This window comes from Cetorhinus maximus, chromosome 13, assembly GCF_964194155.1.
Source record: "Cetorhinus maximus chromosome 13, sCetMax3.hap1.1, whole genome shotgun sequence".
Taxonomy (NCBI): domain Eukaryota; kingdom Metazoa; phylum Chordata; class Chondrichthyes; order Lamniformes; family Cetorhinidae; genus Cetorhinus; species Cetorhinus maximus.
The window spans coordinates 107,178,253-107,194,063 of record NC_135891.1 but is presented as its reverse complement, the minus strand read 5'-3'; the positions used below and the strand labels follow the sequence as shown (position 1 = coordinate 107,194,063).

At 42.6% G+C, this 15,811-nt stretch overlaps 1 protein-coding gene across 1 annotated transcript in view; it reads right to left on the bottom strand.

The window, feature by feature from the left end:
• Positions 1–12,219, bottom strand: part of polrmt (polymerase (RNA) mitochondrial (DNA directed)) — a 125,781-nt gene extending 113,562 nt beyond the window's left edge. The window contains exons 1-3 of the mRNA XM_078555949.1: positions 12,048–12,219; positions 9,116–9,214; positions 702–1,492 (exon numbers count right to left, since the gene is read on the bottom strand). Of these exons, the coding sequence (XP_078412075.1) occupies positions 702–1,492; positions 9,116–9,214; positions 12,048–12,171 (1,014 nt within the window). The 5' untranslated portion in view covers positions 12,172–12,219. The remainder of the gene's footprint in view (positions 1–701; positions 1,493–9,115; positions 9,215–12,047) is intronic.
• Between the last annotated feature and the right edge of the window lie 3,592 nt (positions 12,220–15,811).

Here is a 15,811-nt window from a genome sequence, read left to right as displayed (position 1 = left end):
AAATAGTCTTGGAAAGTGGGTTGCTGAGTTGCCGGATGGAGCAAAATTGAAAATTTTCCTCAGTGAAGCTGGAGATCTCCAGTTCATGTCCACTAACGAGCACTGACCTGAGCCTCTCCATCACTTCTGCCAAATGCTTGACACAACAGCATTAATTAGATCAAAAATTACATGGTCACCTTCCGTTTTTCCCCTGAAATGCTGTGCCCATCAAGTCAAGGGATATTAGTGCTGGAAAATGGCACACTTTCCTCTTGCAATATCCAGTGTCAGTACAATGAACCTAAGGTCAGGTTTGGCAAGATTAGATAGCAAATGAACCTCCCTCTGCTCTGCCCCAACAAGGTATCTCAACATTGCTCCTCAGAAGAGGACAACCTGTTGCACCACTAAGTGAGGTCCCATTTTCCACACCAGCCATCCTTCGGCCTCTGTTGGTGAAGCAATAAATTAACAACAAACTACAGGCACTTTGTGGATTCATGACCACTAAGACCTAGATTGTGGTTAACAAACTTACTTGCAAATACAAAACAGCAGCAGCTGAGAAAACACATTTTTTATGAAGCTAGACTGTTTTTACATAAGGGGCAGTGATGCCAATAAATTTGAAGTTCATAAAAAGAGAGAGGAATCCAGAAACAATGCTTTAGGGTAAGTGTTGTAAATGGCATAAATGTATTACCTATAAATCTACTAACCTTTTTAGCCCATAGATGCATTAAGACACTGTAAATCTTAATATTCAACTGCTTCCGGCGAGTAAGAATCCGGTGATGGAACATGACACATTGATGAGCTCTGTCCAGATCATTGATGAATGCACAAGCCTCAATATAGGATAAAATATTTCGCTGGGTGTCACCGTATTTGTTGCCGTCTTCATCTTCCAGCAATTTAGCAGAAGGCTCCCAGTTGTTAAGCTGTTGGTCAAGGTTTTCCACTTCAGCAAGAACATCTTCCACCGAAAAATCATGTACTGCATTGGGCTCGGTATCTGGATGAACTGCATGTGGATTACTCATTACTGAAGAACTGGCTGTGTGTGTCACTGGAGTCTTTGCAGCATTGCCTTTTGATGTACTTTTCCTGCCAGTTCCAGTGGACTTAGTACCTGTAACATTTTTCATGCTGGACAATGGCAGAGATTCTTTCATCTTTTTCACAATATTAAGTTGTCTCTTGGTTTTGTTGTGTTTTTCTTTGTCTAATTTTTCTATCCATTTGCTTGGAGCTGAGGTAGTTTTTGGAACTACTGTTTCTATGTGACATTTTTTGTCCATCTGTTCTTTGGCTGCCTTTTCTTTTACTGCAGCTACAGTGTTCAGGTTAAAAGATTTCTCAAGTTCACTATCTGGCAAAAAAGTAAGATTCTTTCTGCCAGTGAGACTTTCCAGATGAGTGACATTCATTCGGTTCACAAACTGTACCTCCGTACATTTCATTTCAGTCACGTTATCTGCCTGAAGTTGCTGCATTCGAGCTTTGAGAACTGCCATTTAAAGTAGAAATAAGGAAATTTAACAACGTAACTAAAAAGCGTCCATCAGATAATGCAGAAATACTTACATCAAGGTAAAACAGACCAATAAAATAGTTGGTATGATTGAAAAGAACACATACTGCATAAGCACAGTTAAAAGGTTACAACTCCTGTACTTGCCAAACAAAAAATGCTTTGACCCACATGTATGATGCCCCATTCAATAGCATGGCTCGCCAGAGGAGGAAATGTAATTTTAATGTGAACTACTTCTGGCACTGTCACTGCTGTACGCGAGGTACAAAAAAAATGAGCGTGGGGGACATGAGACTGGAGCCTAAGAGAGGGGAACAGGACGCTTGGTTCCTGAGACAAGGGAGCAGGAAACATGTAGCAGGAGCAGAAGAAAGCAGGGGACCAGGTGCAAGAGATTGGTTGTCATATAATCAAGTGATGTGGGAGAACCCGAAAGAGACGGGTAAGCAAGACTGGCCAAGGAGATAAGTGTTCTTCCAGAGTGGGCTACAGTTCAATACAACACAATTATCTACCTGCAAAACTCCTTCACACAAACTGTTACTTCTCAAACTTCTAGTTTTATACACAGCCAAATATAGAAACAGCAGAAAAAAAAAACGTAAGCAAGTATTTCTGTTTATTGTACAGAGAAGAGCAAAAAAGCCTGAGATTTAGAATATTTATTCCGTTTGCAATAAAAATTTAGTTACAACAAAACACTTCAGAAGTTGATTGATTGCTGTTTGTGATTCAGATCATTAGCTGCAGTACAGTATGTCCTGCATACAAAACACAAATATACAAAGCAGGAGAAGTGGGCCATTTGGCCCCTTGAACCTGCTCCGTCATTCAACAGGGTCATGGCTACTCTGTTTGTGTTTCGAATCTCACATTCCCGTCAACCTCCAATAACCTTTGATTCCCTTGCCTAACAAGGATCTATCTATCTCAAAAATATTCAATGGCCCCGCCTCCACTGCCTTCGAAGGCAGAAAGTTCCAAAGTCAGACAACTCTCCCGAGAGAAAAAAATTCTCCTCATCTCTGTCCTAAAAGGTCAACCCCTAAATTTAAAATAGTGCCCCTCTAGTTCTGGACTCGCCGACAAGAGGAAACATCCTTTCCACGTCCACCTTGTCAATGCCATTCAGAATCTTATATACTTCAATTAAGTCACCCCTCGCTCTTCTAAATCCCAGTGGAAACAAGCTCAGACTGAGTAACCTTTCCTCTTAAGACAAACCGTTCATTCCAGCTGTTAATCTAGTAAACCTCCTCTGAACCACCTCCGACACATTTACATCCTTCCTTAAATAAGGAGACCAAAACTCCACACAGTATTCGAGATGTGGTCTCATCAATGCCTGTATAACTGAAGCATAACATCCTTACTTTTATGTTTACTTTCTCTCGTAATAAAGGATAGCATTCCATTAGCCTTCTTAATTACTTGCTGTACCTGCATACTAACTTTTTGTGACTCATGCACTAGAACACCAAGATCCCTCTACACCTTGGAATTCTGCGGCTGCTCTCCATTTAAATAATACTCTGCTTTTTTATTCTTCCAGCCAAAGTGAACAACTTCACATTTTCCTACATTATACTTAATCTGCCAGATTTCTTCCCACTCACTTAACCTATCTATATCCATCTGCAACCTCCTTATGTCCTCTTCACAACATACTTTCCTGCCTATCTTTGTTTCATCTGCAAATTTAGCTACCATGTCTTCACCCCGCCTCATCTTAGTTATTGATATAAATTGTAAAATGTTGAGACCCCTGCAGGACTCCTCACGATAAGTTGCCCAGCATTAAGTCATTTTGTTTTAACACTGTTTACTTTGCAGGGCCTTAACTTCAATTTACATCGCCATTTTCGATTATATGTCGTCTGCACCCGGCCTGTGCCCGCCCCCAACGCTGCACGCTGGGCCAGCTGCTGTCATATTCTGATGTCGGACCCGCCACTGCAGTCACTAGAGGCCTAGACAGCCAGGAGAGAGCGAGGCCCATGATGTGGGAGCAGGAACACAGGGCAGGAACAGGAAGCTGCTGCCCGCAGATCGGGTGATGAAGCGTGAGCAACCCGGGCTTGGATGGGGGATAGGGAATAGGGAGGGGGAGGGGAGCTCCACCTCCGCCACCCCCACCCCCTGCAATCCAGGCTCTTCCGCGGCACCCTGCTGGTAAGGGCTTGACTGCTGCAAACCGCAAGGTAGGGGTCCAGACTCTGGAGACAGAAAAATAGAGACAGGGTGGGAAAGGAGAGAGAGAGAAAGAGACGGACAGACAGAGACCATAAGACATAGGAGCAGAAATTAGGCCATTCGGTCCATCGAGTCTGCTCCGCCATTCAATCATGGCTGATAAGATTCTCAACCCCATTCTCCTGCCTTCTCCCCGTAACCTTTAATCCCCTTACCAATCAAGAACCTATCTATCTCGGTCTTAAATACACTCAATGACCTGGCCTCCACAGCCTTCTGTGGCAATGAATTCCATAGATTCACCACTCTCTGGCTAAAGAAGTTTCTGCTTATCTCTGTTATAAAAGATATTCCCTTTACTCTGAGGCTGTGCCCTCGGGTCCTAGTCTCTCCTACTAATGGAAACATCTTCCTCACGTCCACTCTATCCAGGCCTTTCAGTATTCCGTAAGTTTCAATCAGATCCCACCTCATCCTTCTAAACTCCATCGAGTATAGACCTAGAGTCCTCAAACATTCCTCATATGTTAAGCCTTTCATTCCTGGGATCGTTCTCGTGAACCTCCTCTGGACCCTCTCCAGGGCCAAGAACATCCTTCCTGAGATACGGGGCCCAAAATTGCTCACAATATTCTAAATGTGGTCTGACCAGAGCCTTATAAAGCCTCAGCAGCACATCCCTGCTTTTATATTCTAGTTCTCTCGAAATAAATGCCAACATTGCATTTGCCTTCCTAACTACCGACTCAACCTGCAAGTTAACCTTAAGAGAATCCTGGACTAGGACTCCCAAGTCCCTTTGCACTCCAGATTTCTGAATTCTCTCCCCATTTAGAAAATAGTCTATGCCTCTATTCTTCCTACCAAAGTGCATGACCTCACACTTCCCCACGTTGTATTCCATCTGCCACTTCTTTGCCCATTCTCCTAACCTGTCCAAATCCTTCTGCAGCCTCCCCGCCTCCTCAATACTACCTGTCCCTCCACCTATCTTTGTATCATCTGCAAACTTAGCCAGGATGCCCTCAGTTCCTTCATCTAGATCATTAATGCACAAAGTGAAAAGTTGTGGTCCCAACACTGACCCCTGCGGAACTCCACTAGTCACCGGCCGCCATCCTGAGAAGGACCCCCTTATCCCCACTCTCTGCCTCCTTCCAAACAGCCAATCTTCTATCCATGCTAGTACTTTGCCTCTAACACCATGGGCTCTTATCTTTCTGAGCAGCCTCCTGTGCGGCATCTTGTCAAAGGCCTTCTGGAAGTCCAAGTAGATAACATCCATTGGCTCTCCTTTGTCTAACCTACTCATTACCTCCTCAAAGAATTCTAACAGATTTGTCAGGCATGACCTCCCCTTGATGAAACCATGCTGACTTTGCCCTATTTTACCATGCACTTTCAAGTATTCTGAAATCTCATCCTTAATAATGGACTCTAAAATCTTACCAACGACCAATGTCAGGCTAATCGGCCTGTAATTTCCCTTCTTTTGCCTCACTCCCTTCTTAAACAGGGGGGTTACATTAGCGATTTTCCAGTCCTCTGGGACCCTCCCTGACTCCAGTGATTCCTGAAAGATCACCACTAACGCCACCACTAACGCCTCCACTATCTCTTCAGCTATCTCCTTCAGAACTCTGGGGTGTAATCCATCTGGTCCAGGTGATTCATCCACCTTCAGACCTTTCAGTTTTCCTAGCACCTTCTCCTTGGTAATGGCCACCATACTCACCTCTGCCCCCCGACTCTCTTGAACTTTGGGGATGTTACTCGTGTCTTCCACCGTGAAGATTGACGCAAAGTACCTATTCAGTTCCTCCGCCATTTCTTTGTTCCCCACTACTACTTCTCCAGCGTCATTTTCCAGCAGCCCAATGTCCACTTTTGCCTCTCTCTTACCCTTTATATATCTAAAAAAAACTCTTGCAATCTTCTTTTATAGTACTGGCTAGTTTACCCTCATATTTAATCTTCTCCCTCCTTATTTCTTTTTTAGTTGTCCCCTGTTGGTCTTTGTAGGCTTCCCAATCCCCTGGTTTCCCACTGCTCTTCGCTGCATTGTATGCTTTCTCTTTAGCTTTTATGCTGTCCCTGACTTCCCTGGTCAGCCATGGTTGCCTCATCCTCCCTTTAGTATGCTTCTTCTTCCTAGGGATGAATTTTTGCTGTGTCTCCCAAATTACTCCCAGAAACTCCTGCCATTGCTGTTCCACTGTCTTTCCTGCTAGGCTCATCTCCAAGTCAATTCTGGCCAGCTCCTCCCTCATGCCTCTGTAGTTGCCTTTATTCAACTGTAATACCATTACATCTGATTCCAGCTTTTTCCTCTCAAATTGCAGGGTAAATTCTATCATATTATGGTCACTTCCTCCTAAGGGTTCCTTCACAAGCTCCTTTATCAAATCTGCCTCATTACACATCACTAAATCTAGAATTGCCTGTTCCCTAGTGGGCTCCACCACAAGCTGCTCCAAAAAGCCATCTCGTAGACATTCTACAAATTCCTTTTCTTGGGATCCACTACCAACCTGATTTTCCCAGTCTACCTGCATATTGAAATCCCCCTGTAACCTTGCCTTTCTTACAGTACATGCCTTTTCTATCTCCTGGTGTATCTTGTGCCCCACATCCTGACTACTGTTCGGAGGCCTGTACATAACTCCCATTATGGTTTTTTAACCTTTGCGGTTCTTCAACTCTACCCACACAGATTCTGCATCATCTGACCCTACGTCATTTCTTGCTATCGATTTAATTTCATTTCTTACTAACAAAGCAACCCCACCCACTCTGCCACCTGCTTATCTTTTCAATAGGATATATATCCTTGGATATTTAGCTGCCAGTCCTGATCCCCTTGCAGCCATGTCTCCGTGATGCCCACCACATCATACCTGCCAATTTCAATCTGTGCCACAAGCTCATTTACCTTATTTCGTATACTGCATGCATTCAGATACAATACCTTCAGTCCTGTATTTCCCGTCCCCTTTCTCATTGTCGTCCCTTTATCTGATGTGCTTGAAGTTAGATTCCTAGCCCTTTCCAAACACTCTGTCCTATTTTGTGTTCTGGAGACTTTAATAGTCTCTCCTGGGCTCTCCTTTCTTTTCAGTTTTTTCATAATTTTCCATGAAGTTGAATCCACCCCCCCACACGCTAACCTGCTGCTTTGTTTCCCATTAGTCATACTTCTTGGAGTTTTACCCTTCCCTCCCCTCCACTTTCCCACTTTCTAGTTTAAAGTCCTGTTGACCACCCTATTTATCCTTTTTGCTAGAACATTGGTCCCAGATCGGTTCAGGTGGAGACCGTCCCAACGGTACAGATCCCTCCTGTTCCAATACTGATGCCAGTGCCCCACGAAATGTAACACCTCTTTCCCGCACCACTCTTTTACCCACGTGTTTACTTCCCTTATACTCGCGTCCCTATGCCAATTTGCACGTGGCCCAAGTAGTAATCCGGAGATTATAACCCTTGAGGACAAAGTGGGAGAGAGAGAGAGAGGAGTAGGAAAGGAGACAGAGAGAGAGAGAGAGACTGACAAGCAGACAGAGTGAGAAAGGGAAGCAAGCAAAAGGTTGAGCTGAGTTTCAGGAGTGCTGTGGGTGAGACACAGATGCTGTATTGCTCAGGGCTTGTTTGGGTGATAGGTAAGAAATTAAGTTCTGAAGAGGACATAAGGAGGCTACAAAAGTACATAAACAGGTTAGCTGAGTGGGCAAAGATCTGGAGAATGGAGTATGATGTGAAAATATGTGAGGTTGTCCAATTTGGCAGGACAAGTAAAAAAAACAAGGCATAATATCTAAATGGTGAGAGATCGCAAAGCTCTGAGACGCAGAGGGGTCTGGGTGTCCTAGTGTACGAATCATAAAAAGTTAGGATGCAGGCTTTTTTTTAATCCGTTCATGGGGTGTGGGCATCACTGGCACTTATTGCCCATCCCTAATTTCCCTTGTTTAGAGGGCACTTAAGAGTCAATCACGTTGCTGTGGGTCTGGAGTCACATGTAAGCCAGACCAGGTAAGGATAGCAGACTTCCTTCCCTAAAGGACAGTAGTGAACCAGATGGGTTTTTATGACATTCGGCAATGGGTTCATGGTGATCAGACTTTTAATTCCAGATTTTTATTGAATTCAAATTTTAGGATCTGGCATGGTGGGATTCAAACCCGGGTCCCCAGAGCATTATCCTGGGTCTCTGGAATACTAGTCCAGTGACAATACCACTATGACACTGCCTCCCCCTGCACAGGTGCAGCAAGTAATTAGCAAAGCTAATAGACTGTTATTGTTTACTGCGAGGCGAATTGAATACAAGAGTATGGAGGTTATGCTTCAGTTATACTAGGAATTGGTGAGACCACATCTGGAGTGCTGGTCTCCTTATTTAAGGAAAGATGTAAGTGCATTAGAAGCAGTTCAGAGAAGGTTTACAAGACTAATACCTGGAATGGGTGGGTTGTCTTATGCAGAAAGGCTAGACAAGCCAGGCTTGTATCCACTGGAGTTTAGAAGAGTAAGAGGCGACTTGATTGAAACACATAAGATCCTGAGGGGGCTTGACAGGGTAGATGTGGAGAGGATGTTTCATCTTGTGGGAGAACCAAGAACTTGGGGTCACTGTTTCAAAATAATGGGTCGCCCATTTAGGACAGAGATGAGGATTTTTTTTCTCTGAGGGTTGTGAGGCTTTGGAATTCTCTTCCTCAAAAGATGACTGAGGCAGTCTTTGAATATCTTTAAGGTAGAGGTAGATAGATTCTGGATAAGCAAGGGGGTGAAAGGTTTTCGGGGGTTGGCAGGGATGTCAAGTTGAGGTTACAATCAGATCAGCCATGATCTTATTGAATGGCGGAACAGGTTTGAGGGGCCATGTGGCCTATTCCTGCTCTTAATTCATATGTTTGTATGTTTAGTATTATCTAATTTCAATGTATATATATTTCTGTTATGTTCAGTGATTTATTTTGTTTTGCAAGTTATTCCAGGTAGGAATGCACAGTGCTACACATGTACGATACAAAATTTCAAATTGTACATTGGTTCTTCTGGGCAAGAAATGTCCAAAGGAGCCTAACTATGGCTTTAACAACGATTCCCATGGAAAGTCATGATTCACATAAAGTTGCAATCGTCAGGAACGCAATCACAACTTTAAGTGAGGGCTTGCTGTATATGAGTCAGGATTTGTTATAAATTCCAGCTAAAATCTTTTAAATAAAATCATTTCAAATTTCAATCATTTGAAGTATTTTAGAAGTCAAATTTTGACTTTGGCATGGATGCAGACAGAGTCTCATGAAAGATAGTTCCTAGTGATTGATGAACCAAACGTGCTTCTGAAACATATCTATTTCTCCCCAACTTCAATTTTCTCTTGTACACACTTACCTTGTAACAGACGAGCTCTCTCCTCAGTTTGATTCTTTCCATCATCCTTCTTAGGGATAATAGAAGAGTAATTTCTTCTGAAGAAACCCCAAGATTGCTCTGAAAGAACAATTTCAAGCATTTTTTGCTGTGCTGTCCACACAAACCAGGAATATCTATCAATAGTTATCAATCATATTTTTCTGCTGCTCAGAATTTTACAAAATGTTGCAATACTATCGCAAAGCCCTCATTTGTGACAATAGTTCGGCTTTCTTCTGTGCTGGAAGGAAAGTGCCTGGGTACTCACAAAGTGAATTAGCCACTGATTTAATATAAGTAAGTCATTTTCATCTGTGCCCTTTCAATAAATAAAGGAACATCTATATGTCTACAAAAGTATCTGCATTAATATAGTGCCTTTCATGACATTACGACACTCCCAAGCAGTGTACGGCCAGCGAGGTACTTCTGAAATGTACTCACTGTTGCAATGTGGGAAATGTTAACCAAGTTACGCACAACAATCTCCCACAAACAGCAATGTGATAATGACCAGATAATCTTATTTTGTGATGTTGGTTGAGGAATAAATACTGGTCAAAGACACCAAGCCTAACTCCCTTTTCCTTCTTCAAAACAGGGCAATGGGATCTTTTGCATCCACTTTGGAGAGCAATCAGGGGCTCAGTTTAACATTTTATCCAAAAGATGGCAGCAATCCCTCAGTACTGCACTGGACTGTCGGCTTTTGATATTTGTGCTTATGTCTTTGGAATGGCACTTGAACTCACAACCTTCTGACCAAGGTATGAGCGTTCTACCAACTGAGCCACAGCTAACAATTGAAAATGGGCTGATCATACGTGCAAAAATAGCCTTTCAAATAACTTCTGATTTTGGAAAAAATAGACAGGACGCAAACAAGCAACTTTGCAGAAAAGCTAATAGGGGCTGTGAATAACAAATAGACAAAACTATGTCTATTTTGACCTTGCTGGTGCCACAACAGCACCATTTTTTAATGTACGAGCAGAAAATGTTGACTTATGCTAGGTGATCTCACCAGTTATGATGAATAATTGCACCACCATGGGAAGCCTGGTGTCAAAGTTCCATACATGTTCGCTGAAACTTCTGCACAGAGAGCAACTCACGTTATACTTCTTACTTTTCTCAAAGTAGAAAATGCTAATGGACTTTTTATAAATCAGAAATTGAGGGAAAAGAGGAAGCATGAGTATTTTAAAGAAATTGTAAATAAATACACTATCTTACAGCTGCTACAAATAGCTCAAATTTGGTGCAGTTGAGATCAGGCCAAGGATATACCACATATTTTACGCTATAGAATCAGACTGTGCATAAGCTAGTACGTAGTAGAGATCAGAATAGTCAAAGAATGAGGGAAAGTTTGATAGTTTCTAGAAACAATTATAAGACCTTACCAACAAGAAAAATCAAACATTTTTCTCTAACAGCCAATGCATTGCTGACAGTATTGTAGCCTTTCTGAACTGAAGCTTTAATACTTCTTCAAATGGACTTTGTTAAAAATTTGAAAAATAAACAGGGAAAGGAATAGAATTGTGGATAGCTTGGAGTTAGTGCAGGTGGGACAGGATGAATGGTCTTTTGCCCTGTTAAATTCTGCCATGTTAAATCTAACAAAGTAAATTGAGCTACAACACCTTGCATTAAATATGCAGAACCAGCCAAGACAGACCACTAAAAATGATGAATTTAAAGAAAAAATGATGAATATTTCAAACCAATTGAAGTGAATGAAACAGACCTCCTTTTATTAACAAAAGTAGCAGACTTACAACACAACCTTAGAGTAAAACCTGATCCTTTTACAACAAATTGCATTTATATAGTGACTTTGACATAGTATAGCACATCAAGGGACTTCACAGAAACATTACCAAACAAAATTTAACACTGAACTACCTGATGATATGTTAAGGCAGATCATCAACAAAGCTAGGCTTCAAGAAGCATCTTAAAAGAGAGAAGGGTAGAGAGGCAAAGAAAGGAAATTCCACATCTGTGGGCCCAGGCAGCTGTGTAGCAATTAAGAGAAACTCAAGAGGCCAGAATTGGAGGAGCATAAAGATCGTGAAAGTTTGTGGGGCTGGTGTGACAGAAATAGAGGGGTGAGGCCATAGAATGATTTGAAAACTTGCTAAGGAAAATTTTTAAATTGAGGCATTGCCAGACCAGGAGCTGATGTATTTCAACAAACACAGAGCTAATGAGTGAACAGAACTTGTTACAAGTTAGTACAATATGGGCAACAGAGTTTTGGTTGAGCTCAAGTTTATGAGCAGTGGAAGATGGGAGAAGTGGCCAGCAAAGTATTGGAATAGTCAATTCTCAAGGTAACAAAAGCACGGACAATGGTTTCAGCAGCAGATGAGCTGAGGTGCGAGTGGAACATTGCGGAGCTGAAATAGGCTGCTTTAGCAGCATGTGGTCAGAAGCTTATCATGGTCTAATGTGACACCAATGTTACAAAACAATTGATTCAGCCTCAGGCAGTTGCCAGGGACAGTGATGAGTGTGGGGAATGAGGAAACAGAGCTTGTAATGGGGACTGAAGGCAGTGTCTTTCCAATATTTAGTTGGAGGAAATTTCTGTTCATCCAGAACCACAGATGCCGGACAGTTTACAACTATCGATTTAGAAAAGGGTAGGGACCATAAATCTCACTTCTGACATTTCTATGCTTTTGGGAGCTGAGGATAAAAAGGAATATCTTTTCCGCAGACAAGGTTTGACAGCCTATTGCGGCTCAGTGGGCGGTAATGGAAGGGTTTAATGGATCATTGAGGGGGGCGGGGGGAGAGAGCCGGCTGCACATGGAGCCTCTTGTCCCACCCCCATCCCCCCACAGAAAGGCTCAGCAAAGCTTCAGTGGGAACTCGTGGAGGAGCCACGGCTTTTTACCTGGGCTCCTAGCGGGATGGGTCCTGAGCTGCAGACAACGGTGACAGCCCGAAGGGAGGAGAAGCAACTCTCTCAGGGTGGCGGGGCCGGAACTCCGGGAGGAGCAGAGCCTCAGCAGCGACATCTCGCTTCTCCTCTAGGCCGCCATCTTGGTCGTTAGGGGCGGGCAGGCCGGCCGCCAGAGCCGGCGCGCATGCGCGCAGCTCGCACTGCACGACGGGAATCGAGGCCAAGCCGCTGGGAGGAGGGTAAGAGAGAGAGAAAGAACTACAACTCCCAGGAAGCCTTGCGCGCAATCGGACACGTGACACCAGGCGCACGCAGTGTGGGCCATCAGTAGCAGTGGGACAGGGTGGAAGTCATGCTTTAAGATCCCATATCCATTTGAAGACAATGAGTTGGGTTTGTTTTGTGTGTTATATCAAGGATAGATGTGCTTCAGTGCCTGTAATGAAGGAATGGTAACAGTAAAATACAAGCAAAATATTGTGGATGCTGGAAATAAAATCAAAAAGTGCTGGAAAAACTCAGCAGGTCTGGTAGCATCTGTGGAGAGAGAAACAAGAGTTAATGTTTAGAGTCCAATATGACTCTTCTGGCAGACCTGCTGAGGTTTTACAGCACTTTCTGCTTTTATGCAGGACTGCTGTATTGGTTTGTAATTTTAATATAATTTTAATTCGAATATTCCTTTTAATATCCCATCCACCAATTCCCTGCTACCTACTGAATTTGATGGTTTTTGTTGGTGCATGATTCCATTTTTAACTTGATTATTTCTGATGAGTTCTGATGAAAGCTCGTCGATCTGAAATGTTAACTCTGTTTATCTCTCCACAGATACTGCCAGACCTGCTGAGTATTTTTAGCATTTTCTGTTTTTATTTCAGATTTCCAGCACCCACAGTATTATCCTATTCTATCTGTTTTAGGTGTTAGTTTAGGGATGAATATGGGCCAGGAACAGTGCCATGGAATTGTTTATATCCACAGGGCAGAAACAAGCTTTGGTAGTCAGTTATAATGCAGGAAACACAACAGCCAATTTACACAGTATAGCAAGGCAAACAGCAAGAGATAATGAGCAGATAGTATGTTTTTCATTGATGGTGAGACAAATAACGGTCTGGAAAACGTTCCAGGCAATCTTTTATGCCTGCAGAGCAGACAGAGCCTCGGTTTAACATCTGATTCAAAAGACAGCGCCTCCAATAGTATAGCACTGCAATGGAGTGCCAGCCTAAATTTTCTGTTCAGATGTCTGGAACGGGACTTGAACTTACAACTTCTGACTCTGAGATGAGAGTGCTACAAACTGAACAACAGCTGACACTGATTCATACTACACCAAATCTTATCGGCAAGCTCTCCAATGCCCAGCTCCTTTTCCTTTTGGCCTCTAAATGGCATGATTTCAAAACCTCTTTCAATCTGCTTCTTGTCATGTCTTGTTTCTGTTTTCAACTCTTCACCCTCACCAGTTTCCCACTCTTGCTGATACTCTTGGTACAGCACCAACGTCTCAATCTCAAATCCAATAGTTTAATGCTTGGGAGCACTTGGCTCACAACTGGCCTGGTATTCCACAGCCAGCTTTGGCTTGACTACCTCAGGAATTATTGTCTCTCCTGAAAAATTATTTGATTATCATCTAGGATAACCCTGGAGCAAAGACAACTCGCTTGTCTACCACAAACCACCTTCTTCATCCGATCTTCTTCACTCCATCCACCCTCAAGTCTGATACTCAGAATTTTCTGAAGAGCTCATAAATTTTTTTGCCTCAAAAATTGAGACCATCTGCACTGCTACCTCAGCTTCCTGTGCACCCTTGACCCCTACCCGATATATTCTCCAAACCTTGTCTCCTTCTACCAGCCCAATGCCAGAATACTTGTAGTATTTCCTCTATTATCTTTCAAAGCTGATTCCTCAATCCCAGGCTGACTGAACTCCTGTCCACATAACTGTCTTCCCTTAATCCAATGCTTATAGACATTACCAATAGCTTCCTTTCCCCAGTTACTGCCATTATCACCCCTCCCTAAAAAGTCCATGTGTAATCATTCCATCCCCTGTAATTATCATTTACATTCCTAGGGTCCTCATTCTCACCAAAGTCCTTAAGCACAACACAACCTCCCCACACTGCGCTCAGCTCTCTCTCACTTCACTTTCTTTGAATTTTCACGGTCTAGTTTTTGATGAGCCACAGCACTCCAATCATCAAAGTTCCCATTGACATTCTATTTGAATGTAGCTGTGGCACCTTATCCCTCATTCATTTCCTCAACCTCCTCGCAGTCTTCAATACTGTTGACTACTTATCCATCTCCATGGCTTCTCCTCTATGGCACCACCTTTGCATAGTTCTTTTCTTTCAGTCCCAATGTAATCAGTAAATCTTTTGTGATAGCTTCTCCATGGCACCACTATGAATAAAAGCAGAAGAGTTAACCCCGGTGCCCTGGCCACTAATTATCCCTCGATCAACATCGCTAAAGAAAACAGATTATCCAGTTATTGTCACATTGATGTTTAAGGGAGCTTGCTGTGTACAATTTGGCTGCTGTGTTTCCTAACATTACAACAGTGACTACACTTCCTAAGCACTTCATTGGCCGTAAAGCATATTGAGACATCTTGAGCTTTTGAATGGTGCTATATAAATACAAGTTTTTACTGCTTTCTTTATAATTATTCAAACAACACCCTGGACTTCATAACTGATCTGTTGTCTGCCGAACATAGAATTTCACAGAATGTAAGCACAGAAACAGTCCATTCAGCCCAACCAGCCTCTACTGATAGCTCCTCCCAATCCATCTATTTCTTCTCAGCATACCTTTCTATTCCCTTTTCTCTCTTCTACTCGTCTAGTTTCCTTCTGAAAACATATAGCTATGAATGCCAGGTCATGGATGCACTAGAACTTAGCCTGAAAATACATCAGCCAAACTAAAGACAACCTTTGAAATACAAAAGATTACAGAACAGAAAGAAGCCATTTGGCCCATAATACCTGGCCCTCTGCTAGAGCAATCAAACCCAATCCCACTGCCCTTTCTTTCTCTGTGGCTCTCTATCTTTCACTGCTTCAATTGTTCATCTACTTTTCCTTTAAACATTGTAATGGACTCAACTACTCTCTATGGCAAAAGAATTCCAATCACCAATAGCTCTAAAGGAAGCATTTCCTCATGTTTCTCCCCACTCTTTTGATCATTTTGCTGAATAGGTTGTTGTTTTATGAGTAAAATTATAGACACATGAAATTCCATCCACGCATTAAGATCAAAAACAGAAATACCTGGAAAAACTCAGCAGGTCTGGCAGCATCAGCGGAGAAGAGCAAAGTTGACGTTTCAAGTCCTCATGACCCTTCAATAGAACAGATGGTCTGGATTGTAGAGGAGCCAGTCCATCCCATTGGGACTGAGACAAGGCCAATTGATAACATACAAAATTCTGCTCTGAAGAAAAGAGAACAAAATATCTCATTTTGAGCCTAGAAAACTGTAGGCTATGTGTAGAAATGACATAAAAATTGATAGCTGAACATCAAGATTAATTTGTGTTTGGTATTGTCATTAACCCAGTGAACACTAAGTGGCAGTGTTGTTTGCAGTTGGGACATCTCAATAGCTCGTGGACTCAAGTTGAGATACACATTTATTCCGAGCAAAAATTCAGCTTTTCTCGCTGTTTTGACTAATATGCCTTCAGGTTGCCATCCTCCCTTTCTGAGTTACCAAGCATGGATA